Below are 18,018 nucleotides of genomic sequence, written 5' to 3'. Positions count from 1 at the left end.
TATTCACTTACAATTCAAACCCACTCTCCAATTACTTTTAAAAATGTATTTCACCCAAATACTACTTTGTCCAATATGACATGGACAGATGAAAAATGTTAACGTGAAGTAAGAAGTGTCCCATATGCTAAGTTCTGCAGGACTACCACCTAGGTCTTTGTGTAGATTTAAAGTGGTTGAGGCTGGGAAATTTTCTTTATTTATATATATGTATATATATAAATATATATATATATATATATATATATATATATATATATATATATATATATATATATATATATATATATATTTATATATATGATGAAAAAGAACTTGGGATTTATGATTTAATATTTTGTAGTAAACATATAGGCAGTAGGTATATATACAATGTTTTCTTTTTCTTGAACCCATCTTTGTAACTCAATATACAAGTCAGTTAATATTTTAATCTTTCCCAATATACCATACGCATGTGTTAGTTAAGGGCATTGATTTGCAGATTGGAGGTTACCGAGTAATACGTTTTTTTACCCTTCCTGCACTCCGTACGCGTAGTGCAGCGCGCCCCTGTCAATGACGTATGCAACGTGGGGTCGTTCAGTGGTCCACCAACATTAGCGAGCAACATATTTGTTAACAGAACAATATGTGTTGCAGAAGATAGTGCCCATTTAAGTGTGCTATTTTGGACGTATTTGTTTCGATAACGTTGCGTCTACAACTTGGACGAAAATGACCGCTTTGACAGATTCCCTGGCCAAAGAGGGCTGGTAGGTAGCATGGTAGCTAACCAGTTAACCTAGGTGTCCATAGCATAGCAATGTTGTGATTGGCAGTAACGTTTACCGGATCATGTTTACATTAGCTTCGGTTGTGCGAAACCACCAGGGGCTCCAAATACATTACTACGATATTAGTTTCTGAATCCGAACGAAGACGGTAGAAATCGAGAGTAACACCTTGAAGTAGTGATACACATAGACCATGAAAGTAGCTAGAATTGGCTAGCTGCTCCTACTTCATAGGCTATCGGGTGTTAACAAAACAACAGTAAATCGGTGTAACGTCATCTACTACATTCTGGCTGCGTTTGAGACACCTGCGGGCATCTCCGGAAGCTCTGACTGTAGCTCAGTTTAAAAAGTTCAGCCAGAACTTCCGAACAGCTCGTAGTACTATATGTTGTACTGCTTGTGTTAACCCACTTTTACTTTCAATAACTCAGAATCATTATGTCCCTATTTGGAGTCCTACAGCATTTCGCGAAGAGAGTCATAAATCCAGCCAATCGTGTTATACACGCAAATAACTCAGAATCACATTAAATATAAGCGTTTACTTGGAGGTTAAATATCTCACGATAGTCAAACTGCAAACAGATCAGCAAACAATCAAAATTGTATTTTGACTATGAAGTAATTTACACTGGAATCATTTGTCCATTTTTGTCTCTCATACAGTAACTAGACATAACACAAATTTTCATTGTGCTAGATGGACTATAATGATGTAATACATTTGTTTTGTGAAAATCATACGCTTTCTAAATTTAGAGGTGTGTATGTGTGCTTGTGAGCCTTTTTTGTTTGTTAGCATACACATTTAAAATGGATAGGATTTAAATTTGATCAGGGTACAAATTTTACATTTAATTAAAAAAAAAATTACCCTTGACCCTTAACATGTACCGTGCAACTGAATAGTGTTGGATCCATAACTGTTGTCTGGTGATTGATGCGTTGTGAAAGATGCTTTCTTGAACCTTTTCAATGTGAATGTGTTGTTACAGTTCTGAATATTAATCTGTCAGTTCTGTCTCCATCTCTGCTCTCTGTGTTGTCTTACAGGTACCTCAGTGATGAAGGAATAGCAGAATTGAAAGGATCTGCTGAGAAAGTTTCGCACAGTGATATAATTCGTATTGCTCTTGATGTGAGTTAAATCTTCCAAATGTCTCCAGTCTCTCGCAATTTGCAGATACTACCGCCAGTTTGCTCTTGATACTGTTGAAAAGGTTTTTATTGTGAAACACTGTGTACTGATACTTGGGCCATTTGGACACTTAGTGTCACAAAATCTTTACAGATTTATAAGATTTACAAATGCAGTAATACCAGACTGTCACCCCATAAAAAAACTCCTGGAAGAAAAGAATCAGGAACATTCATTGGGTCAAGTCTGAAATGTGTCGTCCTGAATCAAGGAGCAAGGATTATTTATTGTCATACCACACATGCTGTCACATGAGGTGGAACAAAATGGGGTTCTCAAGGTCCTGTTAATTGGCAAATTAATAAGAAAGGAAAGAAAAGAGATAAGATAGAATAGAAATATTAATTACCTTGAAAGTGCAACAGACAGCATTTGCACCTACGTCAGTAGGTATCTCACTCACTCTTGCTGCACTCTTGACACAACTGAATGCATGGTCAGAGTTAGAATAGCCATAATGGGACAAACATTTCCATCTCGTCAGGATATATTTGGGGATTTTGTCACACACTAACACCAACAATAACAACATGAACCTGTCAGACGCTAAAGTTGGTAATTGGAACAATTGCCCTTGTTAGTTAGCAAATGTTAGCTTGACTGCCCAACAGAAAAGTGGTAAATGGCAAATTTCATCAAATCATCAAATCAGCAAGGCTTCTCACCCCATTTTGATCTTTCAGATCGGTTCAGGCATGCTGAACCGATATTGACCCTCGTCTTGCTCCTTTGTTGGTCCAACAGTATTAGAGACAGAAATGTGAATGAACCCTTATGTTTCTAAGCCATTTCTCCAGTTAATCCAACTCCTGGCAACTCCTGAGCTCTATGAAGACACATTAATAACACATGATATCAGTGTTTTTTTGCTATTGGCTCAGAGATCCTGAACAGTTCGTCAGCTATCTCTCTGGATTGTAAATATCATGATCATTTTGGTTCCAATAAGTAATTATTTAACTGGTAGTATTTTTTTTTCAATTATTAAATTTAAACTTTCATTCTGCACCTTTCTAAAAGCTATGTGGAAGTACGGTATTATTATTTTTAGGTTGTTTTTTTTTCAAACTGTTGTCTTTTGCACCCTTAAACCCCTAACTGTTGACTGACAGAAACTCAGATGCTTTCATCGACTGAAGGTAGTGACACTTGTGATCCAAACAATGACTGGCTTATGTCCTGGTTGTTCGGTCTCACGCCCGTGTAGTTGTTTTTGAGGGTAATGAAGTCTTTCAGCCACAGCTAGATTTAGACAATACAAGCTGCTGCAACTGTGGATTTCAATGAGATTATTGACTCCTGCTTTGTTGTTGTGTCCAAGTTTTTTGATGTTGCTGGTCAGATCTTGTTAAATGTCTTTTTCTGGGCTTCAAGTGTGCGGTCCCTGTTTGGTGTTATGTGTCCGTCAATCTATCCATTGTCTATCGGCTTATCCTCTTGACCCGACGCAGGGGGCTAGAGCCTATACTAGCTCTCATCAGGCGAAGGGTGGGTACACCCTGGACCGGTTGCCAGCCCATCACAGGGAGAGACGGGCAACCACTCACACTCACATTCATTCTGACAGAAGTGTCGCAAGGTGTAACAAAACAATCATCGCAATGCACTTTTTCATTACTCTAAAATCTGACCTGCTCGTAATTAATGAAGAAATAATTGAGGGGGAAATACAAGACTCAAATTGGCTCTCATGGGAATTGTTTGGTGTGGATGGTTTCCATAATGGCTTTGAAGGTGAATGAAAGAAAATGTTTTCTTTTACCCTGTCATTGTCAGTTGACTGGTAATGTCCTCCTGAGAAGGGTGCAGTTTTGTTGGATCATGGAGATATCCTATCTTCTCCTGCTGAGTACACCACCCCTAAAGCAGTGTTGTTAATTAATTACACAAGACAGGAATCACATTTACCTCCATGAGGTTAATGAAAGGTCATCTCTGACAATCTTCTAGGCTCCAACCCATGGCTCTGTTATTAATGCAAACTGTCTGTGATTGTTTTAATTAGTCTTTCTGAAAATCAAACAGAGATGATGATGTGAACCTGACCCTCAGTAGGACACAAGTCAATGACACAGAGCAGCTGCAGAAGCCTTGACCTTTTTATGTTGTCGGACTTGACTGCTACCAAAAGATATCAGGGTGCATTTGAAGTTGCTGCTGCGTGCCTCTCTGAACTTGGCTGTAGTATCCAGATCATGTAGTGGTGCCAAAAAAACAGCACTCAAATCCTAAACTCTCTTCAAGAAAGAATGCGGCTCGGCTCCCATTTCCTCATTCTACTAAGAAGTCGGCATGAATAAATTATGTTCAGAGACATTTTATTGAAATATCGATATAAAGATTTGTTTTTGAGGTTTACTAGGGATATTACAGACCTGCGTTTAGAGAAACTATCAGTTGTAATAAAACATGATGGGTGGCACCTTTGTAACTGGTGATAGGGTCGGTTTTGTGCTTGTTTCTGCTTTGATGCAGCAAAGTGCAACATTATGTTGATAAGAAGGAAGTGCAAAATCCTGTGATGTGAAATGTTACCAATAATTGATTTGAATTAGATTTAACTCAATAAACCATAAAATGTCATGACACGGTGCACCAGTATACACTTGATAATACTGCTGCAGAAACTGTGTGTAGTTTACGCCATTCTAGAATGTTTCTGACTCTCGTCGTTGAACGTCTGGGAGTTCAGGAGTTGAGTTGTGATGGGTAAGGTTGGACTAAGGGACTATGCTCAGCCCACACAAGTATGTCTGTGGTTATCTCCATGTATCACCATGTCCGGTTGTAGTCCTAGACACTCCTACTGTTGCGGGGGACTGGACAGAGGGGGGTTTTGAGTATATTGGGTACATCGTCTGTATCTGTGGACAGATTTTGTCATAGCCATGTGAGATGCTGTCAAGAATGTTTACTGGCTTGAAGTTGAAATCATAATGAAAGTATGAAGTAAGAAGATAGTTGAACATCAACCTGTTGACTGGAAACCCTGCTGGTGGGATCTCAGGGCAAGATGGTGCTCTAGTTATAGCAGGGCACAGTAAAGCAATTAAAAAATATGGCAGCTGTTAACATGTTGAACGTAAACTGTATTATTATTATCATTAATTAAAGGCTGTCTCTTATGCAGAGTGATCTTAGACCCATTGGAAGAAAATTCCTCCCATCTGATATCAACAGTGGAAGAGTTGAGAAGGTGAGTGCTGCAGGGAGTCTTCTGATGCCATTACAGTTCAACATTCATAAACATGGTACAAATGAGGCCCTGCTGTATTTGAGCTTTAAGGTAAATGACGCACCTCAGTCACAGTGCCTTGCACCCTCCACAGCACAACTGAAATACAGTTCTCCAGATTGTCACTAGATGGCCCTAACACACCAACAAGAATCAGGAATCTGCTCCTTCATCTGAGAAACGGCACCTAATCAACTGTAGAGAAATACAGATCTTTGAGTATAAACGGGTGTCAAAAAAGGTGATAATTGATGGTTTTGATTAAAAAAATGATAATTTTGCACATTTCATTGTGTTTTGAGTTACATAAATGTAAATGGTTCAAGCCACGTGTTTATGCTTGAGACAGTGGAGCTGATAAACCGATTCTGTGGTAGTGATCACAGCATATCAAAAAATACTGCAGTTTGCTGAACAGATGAATCTCCTACATGAGTTCTCCTTTACTGAGACATTGCTATGTGTTCAAAGTGCCACTTGTTCCTGCTACTTTGTTCAAGATGCTGCTGATTTCCATTTTAAGCTGCCTTTTTTATGCTATTTCCTATGTTTGGGCAGTTGGTAGGCCCATGTGTTCTCCAGGTGCAGAAACTGAGGAACATCTCAGCACCTAAAGACAACGAGGAGTCCCAGGGTGGGCCAAGAATGCTGCGCCTACAAATGACAGATGGCCATACCACCTGTGTCGGAGTGGAATTTAAACATCTGTCTAAAATCAGGTGCCTGATTTTTTTTTTTTTTTTCATTTAGTAACATATCCGGCTTAGTGTGTTTGAAAGTTTAAAATGGTCATTAGTATAATTATCAAATGATATGACACTGATATTAGTTGACTTTTTCCCTTAAAAAGGAATAAGTGTAAAATAAGCATTTGTTTTTTAGACATAATTTATCGTATATTCTAATGCAGATGTGTGTAATGTGCCACATACAGTCCCCTTCCACCTCCTTGTCAACACTCTCACTCCAGCGCATCCCTTAATTTTCCCTTTATCTATAATTTCCACGCGGTGGCAGCGGATCTAACAATTCCCAGCCTTAATTACATCTCTAGCCAAGCAACGGTGGCCTTGGTGACTGCTGCCATGGTGACTAGCCAGTCTGTACAGGTGGAGTAGCCAGAATGTGGGCCTTGACTTCCTGATGGGAAGAGAGGAGAGAACAGAACAAATCCCCTCTTTATGAGCGGAACACAGGAACACACACACACACATACACACACTTGCCACCAACAGCAGCGGTTAGTGTTTCTTATGAAAGTGTCTGCTTTAAGGTTACGTGCTTTTGTGTGTGTGTGTGTGTGTGTGTGTGTGTGTGTGTGTGTGTGTGTGTGTGTGTGTGTGTGTGGTGGAAAGAAGGATGAGATGGATTACGGACACAATGGAGCTGTTGCAGTGAGACAGTGGTATAGAGGGATGTCAATGAATCATTAAGTAACAACATCGATTGCGGGCTGGATTGTGTAGAGGTTTCTGATTTGCGTGTGTGTGATAGGATTGAGGATAGAGAGCGCCTTGCTTCTCCATTAGCTGCTATCATGAGAACAGCATCCTTCCCAGAGGTTTGGAGTGAAATCCCTAATTGTTGCTTTGGCATCCGGCATCAGTAGCTGGAAATCCCTCTAAGTCCCTGCGCTTTCCTAATGAGAGAGGCAGAGGCCTTATCAGGCCTGATGAGATAGAGGGGCTTTTAATTTACCATGTGGAGGGGTGAGCAGCTGGGATTATTAATAGTCTCTCCAAGCCTCTCCATGCATCCCCTGGCACTGCTCCATGTCATTTATAAAGTATTATGGGTGTGACTCCTCCTGGTGCAGGTAGCTAATGCCCTGAACCCTCCAGTGTCTTTAACTCTACATTTGACTAAACATAGATTTATGATTCATCCTCGTATATTCCTTCACTTGTTTGTTTTTCAGTCTTAACACCCCGCCTGGCACAAAGGTAAAGCTCCTTGGTGAACTCCAGGTTAAAAACGGTTTCTTGCTGCTCGACGACTCAAAAATCTGTGTCCTTGGAGGAGAGGTTGATCACATGGTGGAGAAGTGGGAACTGCAGAGGGTGAGGGTGGATTTTGTGATGATTGCACAGCTACCTTTACTAAGAAATACTAAATATGTATGAATTAGAAAACTTTGTAGTAATTTGCATGAAAGGTAACCTCTGTTGTAGGTCTATTGTCACATTTGTCTTCATATTTTTGTAAGAGCGTTTTCTCTGTACCTGCAGAGTCTGGCTAAACACAGCAGAAATAACATCGGAGCAGAAGGTGGACCTCCACCTTTTGTCCCATTTGGTCAGGTGAGAATTAAAACATCTACTGGCAAAAGATACTGAACAACAGGAGAAAACTATTAGTACCCTTGCTAAGGTCCACGTGATATGTCTCGTAATTTGACTGAGCCATTGATCAAGCATATCTGGACCCTGATACAGAACCGATGCAGGCTGGTACTCCACCACGAAAAGCATTTAAACATGCAGATCTTTTCTGTTTACTTAATTGCAAAATAATAATGACCTAAACCCTGAATGTCAACTTGTGGAAATAATACTGAAATAAGTTTTGCTTTTTTTTAAAAACGATCATTATTATTATTATTATTTTGAAATACATCTTTTTTCAGCTTTGTTAGTTTTAGCTGAATTAAGAATAGCCAATTCTCCACATAAATATATTTAAATTAAAAAAACAACACCAATCAAAACACGTTCCATATTTTCATACCACATACAAAGTTTGAGATGGATATTTGCCACTTGGTTGCATTGTTTGATCAGAAAGTTGGCCTCCTACTCTCTCATGAGTGCATGATGGAGAGATGAAACCTTACTGAGCGTCTTTGAGAAGTAGAATAATGTTGTGTTTTTAATTGAGCTTTAAAAGATTGATCTTTCACGTCATGTTTTAACTCTCTTTACTTCTCTTCCTACAGAAGTGTGCAAGGAAGGAGGAAATAGACAGTAAGGAACTAGATCAGAGGAAAACCCTTCAGACTAACAGTGCCGCCAAAAGCCCAGATGAGAATGATGAGTTTGAAAAGCAGCGGATCGCAGCAATTGCTGAGGTGGCAAAGACTAAAGAGGTGGGTAAAATCTCCTCATACAGTGTGTCGTCATTATGTCCTGTTTAACGGGTTGGTAGCATCTTAACCTTACCCCCATAACAATAAGCACGTCAATTTTAAAACCACTTTCCACATTTGCATGATTTTGCTTTCTGCAATTGAGGCATTTTTCCCCTCAATTTGACTTTCAATTAATTAAAGACCTACTCCATATTGACATTCATCGTAACCTGGATTCCTTTGGCATTTTTTGCAACCTTCCAAATCTACAGTTGTGTTTCTTGCATTAGTGTAATTGCATCTGTATTGATCTTCATGTTCTTCTCGTTGTTAGGGTCCACGTACATTTGGTGGAGGAGGAAATGCAGGGACTAATTTATCCAACACGTCCTTTTACTCGCGAAGCCGAGACTCGTACCAACAGAGGAGAAGAGACGATAGGTTTGAAAGAAATGACAGCAAACAGGATGGAAACTATCGAGAGCTGGTGAGACGTCGTATTTGCTCCTAATCCTGTTAACATGTCTGTTCTGTCAGCTTCTTGGTTTCAAAACCTCAGCTCAGACTGTGGTCTTATAGTACACATTTAAGGTAGAATTTTGACCTCTGACCACATCTCAGCCTCATCATGGAAGACATTTTGAATTTGGTGTATAATGGTGATGATTTAGAGCTTTTATTTGAGCAACAAGTCAAAAGGCAGTGAATTAAATCAGGTCGTGAGCTTTTTTTTTTTTTTTTAATAAAAACGAGGATTCGCTGAAGCCTCCATTCATGCAACCTTTCAGTTTCAAAAAGTATTGCATAATTGACTTCTGAACTGGATGATGTGTTGATACTTGAATGCAAAGTATTTTGCAATTTAGTTGGTTTTATCTTACTTACCTTGGAAGGATCCTATTCACTCTTGTTAAAAAAACACAAGTGTACATACAGGGGTTAGTTTGGGAAAAAGGTACAATGTCAAGACAGAAACTCTACTGTAGTCATGCTGGCATTCTTGGAGCTGCCATGTTTCTTGACTGTCTCTCTGCTACCTTGTCCAGGTGGATGAACGTGCTCTCAGAGACATCATGGAAATGGGCTTTAACAAAGAAGCTGCCCGCCTGGCTTTGATGGACAATAACAACAACCTTGAGGTGGCTCTGAACAGCCTGTTGACTGGAACATCTGGTGGCAGATCTGGACCCGTGGTAGCTGAGTCCAACAAGCATCAACCCAGAGGTTCACAAAACACACACACACACACACACACAACTTAAACCTGCTTACTTTACTGTGAAAAAAATATCCTGATATCCTGATTCTCTTTGAGTTCCTATAGAGTGAATACACACAAGATTTTTCACATGGCGTGAGAATTCACCTTAGGCTTATTTAAAGGTCCAAACTGGTGCTTTCCCTTATTTTATGCCATTTTACACAAGTTGCATTAACATTTACCTGCCAGCTATTATCCCCTGGTCAGTCTGTAAGGTTTCAGATTGGTAGTTGACTTCCTCCTTTTATCCTCAGCTTGACCAACCTAGTTTTATCAACATGTGGTTCAAACCAGAGCAGGAATAAGCTCTTCTTCTTTGTTATTGCCCATGTATGCACTAATGCTTGCAAATCAGAAGTCCAAATTCCAACCCAGAATTTTTGGACGTCTTCACAGTCGTGCTGCAGGGTAACTCGGAGGGAAGAGAAATGCCACACAGTAACATTAATCACGAAAACAGCTGTTCAATTGCGCATATTTCTATATTAAAAGAGATACTTCAATGCATGTCCCATATTGCAGATGAACACATTCATTTGTGTGTGAAAATGTCAACAAGCATGTTTACCAAATAGGTTCTTATCATTCAGGAAGACAGCCGCCGTGTTTGATGTTGCAAGTGACATTCTGAAAATGATACTTGAGTGTCCAAACAGTGCATCACTGTTCAATTCTTTTTATTTCCCCCTTCACTTCTGAGTTGAATGCAGCATAAAGCAGCTGCTGACATCATCCTCATATTACTATAATTAATATACCGATGGATCTGTCCTCAGGCAGAGGAAAGGGACGAGGCAGGTCCAGAAATGAGGGAGAGGAGGAAGGTGCCGGGGGACGGCCGTCTGGACCCAGCACTCTGTTCGATTTTCTGGAGTCCAAGATGGGAGTTTTCTCCATTGATGGTGGGTAAAGTGGTCTGATTGGCCTCAGCCCCTCTTTAAATCAATAGCATCTTTCCAGGGTATTCATGGTAAGAAGATGCACATCTTTTTCATGTCAGTTCAGTGGTAAAAAGAAAGTACTTATGGAAAAAGAAGAACAAATCCTGACTAGGTTGAAAGAGATGAACTCAAGCACGAGTTGAGGATGATTGAATCATCATGCTTTTGTCAATATTCATCTCTGCTCCCATCATCCATGTCACTAATTTGTTCTTGTTAATTCAACGATTTTGTTTGTCATTTGTTAATGTGCTTTAACCAGTATTCCTTCTTAATTTGTTTGCTTTATTTTTTATTCTTCTTTTTGTTCTTTCAGAGCCAAAGAACCAGGCTCCTCAGAGACATCCTGACAGTAGAGCAAATTTCCCCAACTCAGATTATTACCCCAAAGACACATCTCAGACCAAGTTCTCCTCACACAATGACCACAGGCAACAAAGGAATGACAGGCCACCCCGCTTCCACAGAGACACCGACTTTCCTAAACCAGGTCAGGAGCCTGCCTCCAACTGTACAAGCTCCCAGAATTCTTCAGGCCAAGCCCCACAGTGGAAGAACCAGGAAAGATGGTCACATGGACCATCAGACAGATCACAAAACGACAGGAGAGAAATGCGAGATGAACAGATTTTTCCCTCTTCCTTCCCAACCACCTTCACACGTTCTAAAGATCCTCAGCAGCAGATGGAGTTCAGCGGATCTTTCCAGCAGCGATCCAGAAATGGAGATGGAGGAGGAGGGAACATGTTTGGACCATCTCATAAGCGAGGATCAAAGGATAACGCACCCACACCTAAACTGACCAGTTTTCCAGGAAATGACCTGGACGGAAGAGGAAGTAATAAGCGTATGGACGGTAGAATCGACGAAGCCAACAACAGCAAGCGAAAGGGGAAGACTGACCGGCCAGACTTCCACCAACGGGATGGTGGGCTGCCAAACTTCAGCTCAAAGGGAGGAAGCTTGGGAACACCTTGTGAAATGGAGGCCTCACAGGGTTCTCGATTGACAGGAGATCCCTCTAATTTCCAAAATGGAAATATGGAACACAAAAGAACTGGGCCAATCAAGCCTTTAAACTTATCTGGTCCTGCCAACAGGGGGCAGCCTCCTAAGAGGAACACTCCTAATAATCCAGGACCTAAAAGAAGGTCAGGGCAAGGTAAAGCTCAAGGTCCACGAGGGGCTGAGAAAAGTCATCTTGGGGACCAGGCTTGGAAACCTGGAGACCAGTGCCTGGCATTGTACTGGGAAGACAACAAGGTACAGCATCAGTAGTTGGGGGCCACTCAGAGGGTGCAGACTCCCAACAAATTCATGTAGTAATTCTTGAAACATTCATGAAATTGCTCTGATCTGCCCAGTGTCATGCTTTCATTAAAATCCAAACTGTAATGTTTTGCTTCATCCTGCTAATTTACCCATCAATAAACAGCACTGAATACATAAGTCTATAGCTGATGATTGCATTTAACATATTGAACGTCAAGTGTAGAGGAAGTACTGTGAATTACAAAGCAGTACAATAAATACACAACTGAGCTGGTCAGTATTACAAATTGGAAAACTAACACAAATTAGTCACTTGAATAGTTTCACCTCAATCCGTGAACACGACAATTCTCTGACAGATATGATGGGACTGGGAGTGGCAGATGTCAAATACACAATCACATAATGCGTATTGTTATAGTAATTAATTTAGTCTCAGTGACACTGTTGACAGTATTTTGAATTTGTTGTTATCCTGTGATTAATAGACATGTTTCATTAGTTTTATTGACTTGGGGAAATGTTTGTGTGAAAATAATTGGATATCAATTTGTTTCTGTCGTGTGTGTGTGTGTGTGTGTGCGCAGTTCTATCATGCCAGAATAGATGCTGTGCATCCATCCGGCTCCACGGCTGTGGTCGTGTTTAGCGATTATGGAAACTGCGAAGAGGTCCTGCTGCATAACATCAAGCCTGTTCCTGCTGACATCCTGGTGAGGAGAGATACATCCATTACATTCACCATCATTCATCATATTGGTTAATGAAAGCAGTACATTCTTATCACTTAAGTGGGTGAAGAAAAGATGATTGACATGTAATCTGATTACCCACAGTAACATCACAACCATATCAAATGTGCAATGGCAGGAGGAAGATGACAGTTACTACGACAGTTCACTAGAGTTTCGACGTGGCGGAGATGGACAGCCTCGACGCACAAGACCCACACAGCAGTATTACCAGCCACCCAGGGCACGAGATTGATGTCTGCGTTTACACTGGTTGGTAAACTCACATGAACTAGCAGGGTTTTTTTTGTTGTTGTTCTTTTTGTTTGTTTAGTTTGGGTTTTTTTTGTTACCCAGTAGAGTTCATCTATCTGTAAACATCAGTGTGTGTAAACAGTGTGAACTGTTCTCAACGATGTCCTCAATTACAAGGATCTCAGTTTTATTCATTACACGTTTGTTTTCAGTATGCGTGGACTGTTGGAACATGATACAAATTTAAGTTAAAACTGTCTTGTCAGTGACTTGATAGTTTCACAAGATCCATCTGAACGCTTTCTGTAAATCTGTGTACTGCATTGTATATTATAATATTAGGGTCTGTTGCATATCAGCTAAAATATCTCCAGTTGTAAAATATATTTATTGTAGAAATGGATTTTCACACAATAAATTTCACCTTCCTCTGCTGCTACAATGCATTATGTAAAAGCAATTTCATACGGTCAGCAAGTCATCTTAGAGATGCACCACAGTGCCACACAGGTGCATTTTTGTTCATTGAAAAAAATCTTTTCTTTCTCCTCTATCCATCAGTGCGTTTCTCCCACATCTTTCCACGACACTCTCTGCAACAATCCTGCGTGCTTCCTGAACATTGTAACGTGTCCACACTGTCAGGACATAAAGAACTTTTCAAAGGGCTTGGACAACATGCAAAAATAAAAACAAGAAAAACTCACTATGAGCACTTGTTCATTTTGTCAAGAACATGTACTGTATATGCTGTGAAGATTTGTGGAATGGACGCATTAAAATGAGCAACTGTTCTAGAGTATGGAGCACATTTCTTGTTTGTGTTGTATTTTTAATGATCAAAGTAAACTAAAGGTGAACAGAGGAAGAAACATCCATGCTTTTTTTTTTCTTTTCCTTTTTTTAATTAAATGATTTTCAGTTAGCCTTACCACACTGACTAGTTCTTCACATATTCTGTCACTTACCTGGACTACTTTTCCTCTTGTGGACAGGCCAAGGCTCCGCTAGTCCATAGAGAGCTGCTCATTTGTCTTGTTCTCTGAAGCAAATCCAGAGTTTAGGAATATATCTTCCCCTATAATAGAGACGGTTACACTGCAGAGATATCATTTTGCACATGTCAATAGGAACGGTTTCTCAAGCAATGCACATCTCAAACACACACGCACACACACACACACACACACTACTGTTCTGGCAGTATATGGACTCATCTCACATCAAGAAATAATCTCCACCTGAGCTCCAGTTTCATTGTTAGCCTTAGCAGGGGAGGAATAGACAATACACCCGAGTTCAGTAGAGGTCGCCGTGCTATTCTGTATCACTGGTCCAAAGGATTTGCTTTATTTTCCAGCTGAGGCGCAGAGTGAACATAGATTAATAATTAAAGGCTGGTAATATGGAAACCCATCTGTTTGGGAGGAACTGAAAGTGAATCTCTTGAAAGCGTGTGTGGGAATTGATGACGGCACAGTGGTTAGATAATCCTGAAGGATTGATTTTCAATCAAACAGACAGTAATGTTTTGATAAAGGAAGTATGTCAGTGACATGCTGGACACAAATATTAAACAGAGGCTTGGTGGTCCCCTCATCATTAGACTGAATAAAAGTAGAGCCATGTGCAGACTCAAATATGTGCAGAAATGCAAACTGATACCTAATAAACAGAAAACATCCAATAACCCTGACTGAGAGAAATGCAGGTGATAAAAAAGACCTATTTTATTATGTTTGTAAAAAAAATATGTGCATTTCTATTTGGTTTATTTTGTTTTGGTTTTTTTACAATGCCATATCTGGAGGTTTCAAAGTAAAAACCTCTCTGAAACAATTTCCAGATGTGTGTATCCTCCCCGTGAAGGTCGTAACATTTATGAAGCCGCAGTGAACGGATCATCTAATGCTACTAGTGCATTATTTATTAACGGGACGAGAGGTTTTATCCCTCATAAAGAATGTTTTGGACCTGAGAAAGTTACAGCCCAGTGATGAAAAGTGGCAGAGATTAGATTTTGTTTTGCATGTTTATGTGACTGCAGAGTTGATGCAATGTTGTTGAGGCTGTGATCAGAGTCAATCACAGGCTCAGAAGACTGTTTTTCTGCTGACTGGTGACCCTGTATGATTAGATCAGTATCTCAGTTATACAGCATTCCCTAAACAATCTTTGATTCCAATTGGATTTTATATGAAAGGATTAACAGTGGCCTGACAAGCATTGGGGCGTCAACTCTTTTTAATATCTGTTTCTTGATAGGACTCAAAGGTTTTAGTGCAGTCAGCTTTAGATTGATTGTATTTCCATTTATATTGGATTATTGATCAGTTGGATGGCCGTCATCACACAGATATTTATAATGTACAGCAGAAATGATCTCCCTGGGTTCCAACAGGGGAAGTGGTTCCCGAATCCATCCAGTTGTGAGAACACGAGCGTGTCTGTCCATAGATGTATAAACCTCCTGATGGAGATAATTAGCAGTAAGAAGACAACAACCAGCCTGCCACACAGAATTTTGACATCTATACGTAGTTAAGAAAGGTGTAAGGGAAAAAAGTGCGGTTTTCTTTGATTGGTTTATCAAATGTGGATAAAATAGGTTCAACATTTTTCCTTTGGGCTACTTATTTATAGTGTTTTTATCCAAAGCTAACAGAATCTATGTGTTAAATATAATACAATATTAAAGGAAAAGAAACTCCAATACATTTAAATTCAAAACCTAAACTTGTGCTTTGCATCTCAATTTTCAACTTGAAATGTGACCAACACCAGAACACATGTCAGGTCCAGCTGAGCTAAACGAGGTTTGACGGATGGAAGCGTGAAATAAATCTCGAATTTTCTCCAAATTGTTCAACAATAAAATAAAAAGTAAAATGTAAGGAGGGGTTAATTGTGTTAAAATGATGAGGGGTTGTAAGTTAAAGTTGTCAGGAAAATCCAAAGTCGCTTAAAGAGCAGTATGAAAATTTACTGAAGAACTTCCTGTACCACCTCAGTGTCCAGTTGATGACATGACACCAACTGGAGTTACTAAGGTTACAGTGCTTGAGAAAACCAGATCACGCCTCAAAACAAATTGAACATCAGTTCTGAAATGTGAATGATTAAAACCAACTTTTAAGTGACACTGTGGTAAAATACACCATATTTACTTGTACTATTGTAAAACAGTTAATAGATCTGCAGCACTGAAAACAGGCATTCTCTGTCAGTGTTCACCTGCAACCTGATAACCTTCAATAACAGGCGGAAAGCTTCGCTCCCCTCCAGAGGGTCCAGCCTGCTTTCCCACATTAACATCCCTTTGCTCTGCCTGTTTGCTTCCCACCTGCCTAGCTCTCCTCATATCCCCATTCAAAGCTGTCGGCCATTGTCCTCCCTTGTACCTTTGTAGCTGTGATATCTGAACCTTGTGATCCTGTTAAATGCATCCTTTCTAACATAATTCCTATATCAGCCTGAACAACTGAACCCTTTCTCTGCTTTTGGTAGACGGAGGGGAAAAAAAGAGACTAGAAAAGAGGTTAAAAGTGAGTGAATTTCCTTCATAGCATATTTAGTAGCTTATGGAGCAGAGAGACTGGGACAATGCAGGATTCACTTGAAAATGAAGGACCTTTATAAAAATGACTCGCTGTATCACCTCCAACCCTCATAGATGAACCTGTTGAATTGCATCACAGTAATAAATGCAAATGACTTGAATATTGCTACTGTGGGGAAAAATATGAGTGAGAATATGACCCCTGAAATGATGTTCATCTTTGCACAAAAACACATCTATTCTTCATGGCAAAAAAAGTCATCTGTAAGATTAAAATCCAGGCAAACTGTTAGCGCTGGATCGATGTGCCGAGGGAGAGACTTGGGTTCCACCTTAGCCTGTCCAGAACAAAGTAAGGCATTGAGCACCCAATATGGTGGCTAACTTGCTCAACTACAGTGAAACAGTTTAAATTGTCACCCTGCACCCACGGGAGAAGCCCAAACTGTCACTACTGAGCCATCAGCTTAGCACCATTGTGTCTGATGGAGAGAGCAATAACGTTAGCAGTGCTAGCCTAGCCACTGGTGCTAACGCAGCATGACCCACTAGTGAGAAGTCTTAGTTCCTATTTGTAGAAGGTTTACTAATACAGGAAAAGGTTCTTCACACCAAACTGATGTTCTCAACTAAAGAGAAGTGTTATCATTATTCATTTATTACCATTTCTGCTATACAATCCACTCAAATAATACTATGATTTGACCTTTCATTTTGTGCACACAATATCATTCGGTATGATTATATTAAACCTTATAATTTCTAAAATACTGCAACTGGAAACCTTTGGAGAACTTTTTGGTAAATTTTTGTATAAATTCATTAAATGTGTAGTGAACTTTTACTGAACTATCCATCCATCCATCCTTCCGTCCATCCATGCATCCATTTTCTATACCTCTTATACGTTAAGGGTCATGGGGGGGGCTATCCCAGCAGACATTGGGCGAGAGGCAGGGTTCACCATGGACGGAGGTTGTTGACTATCATGCTCTGAAGTCAGAATAGAATAAATCAATGTGTGTGAAAAGGTGAAATAGAAGCTTACACAAGTTTTGTCCCTCTGAGGCGTCACAAGCTACACCACCAATATGCAAAGCAAAATAATTAAACTTCGATACTTTGTGGATGTCTCTTAGCAAAAATAATTTGTATTGCAAAATCTAACTATTGACACAGACGGCTGAAATACGCAGACATAGAATACCACCATCACTTCCAGGCTTTGCATACTGTCACCATGTTGCTGGAGGCAGTGTAGAGTCTCATTTGAGTTTGGTTTAAAGCTTGACTCTTTCTTGGCTATCGATGTGCCCCTATTATTTGTTTAAACATTTATATACACAAAAGAGAAAGTATGATTTCACTTGCCTCTGACAAATGATTGTTGTTTGCAGCTGGGACAATGGTTACAGTAGATGATGTCACTGCCCACAACCGCACGCTTGCTGCAAGAAACACAAAATGTCTTCCAACCATTTGGAGATTTGGCATCAAGTCAAAGTGCTGGATTTTTTTCTTTAAGTGAACCAATCTTTTGTGGACATACACACACACTGAGAAGTCCTGCTGATCTACAGTTGCATTACTTACAAGGGTTATTTGAAGGTGTCATGTTGAGACTCATTCAGGGAAGACATTTCCCTCCCTCTCAGTAGTTCAGAAAGTGCACCTTTTTTACAACATGCTGTAAAGCTCTGGATCAGATTCACACACATCT

General features: G+C 39.9%; 1 protein-coding gene across 3 annotated transcripts; it reads left to right on the top strand.

Moving 5' to 3' along the window:
* The first annotated feature begins 551 nt into the window (after nucleotides 1-551).
* Nucleotides 552-13,537, top strand: tdrd3 (tudor domain containing 3). 3 transcript variants are annotated; one of them, XM_086180803.1, is made up of 14 exons: nucleotides 552-755; nucleotides 1,833-1,917; nucleotides 5,108-5,173; nucleotides 5,771-5,931; nucleotides 7,131-7,272; nucleotides 7,441-7,512; nucleotides 8,148-8,297; nucleotides 8,614-8,766; nucleotides 9,326-9,503; nucleotides 10,317-10,442; nucleotides 10,798-11,744; nucleotides 12,341-12,466; nucleotides 12,624-12,757; nucleotides 13,301-13,534. In XM_086180803.1, the coding sequence occupies exons 1-13, from the start codon at nucleotides 718-720 to the stop codon at nucleotides 12,738-12,740; spliced, it is 2,361 nt and encodes a 786-aa protein (XP_086036929.1). In that variant the 5' UTR covers nucleotides 552-717; the 3' UTR covers nucleotides 12,741-12,757; nucleotides 13,301-13,534. The 3 variants fall into 3 exon arrangements, with proteins under 3 accessions (XP_086036929.1, XP_086036936.1, XP_086036920.1); XM_086180810.1 differs by having other exon boundaries at nucleotides 12,590-13,537; XM_086180794.1 differs by having other exon boundaries at nucleotides 12,624-13,536.
* The last annotated feature ends 4,481 nt before the right edge of the window (nucleotides 13,538-18,018 follow it).

The sequence above is a fragment of the Aulostomus chinensis genome, chromosome 2, assembly GCF_037954235.1.
Source record: "Aulostomus chinensis isolate RoL2024-O1b breed Wild chromosome 2, RoL_Achi_v1.0, whole genome shotgun sequence".
Lineage (NCBI taxonomy): Eukaryota > Metazoa > Chordata > Actinopteri > Syngnathiformes > Aulostomidae > Aulostomus > Aulostomus chinensis.
This window is presented reverse-complemented; position numbering and strand designations above follow the sequence as displayed.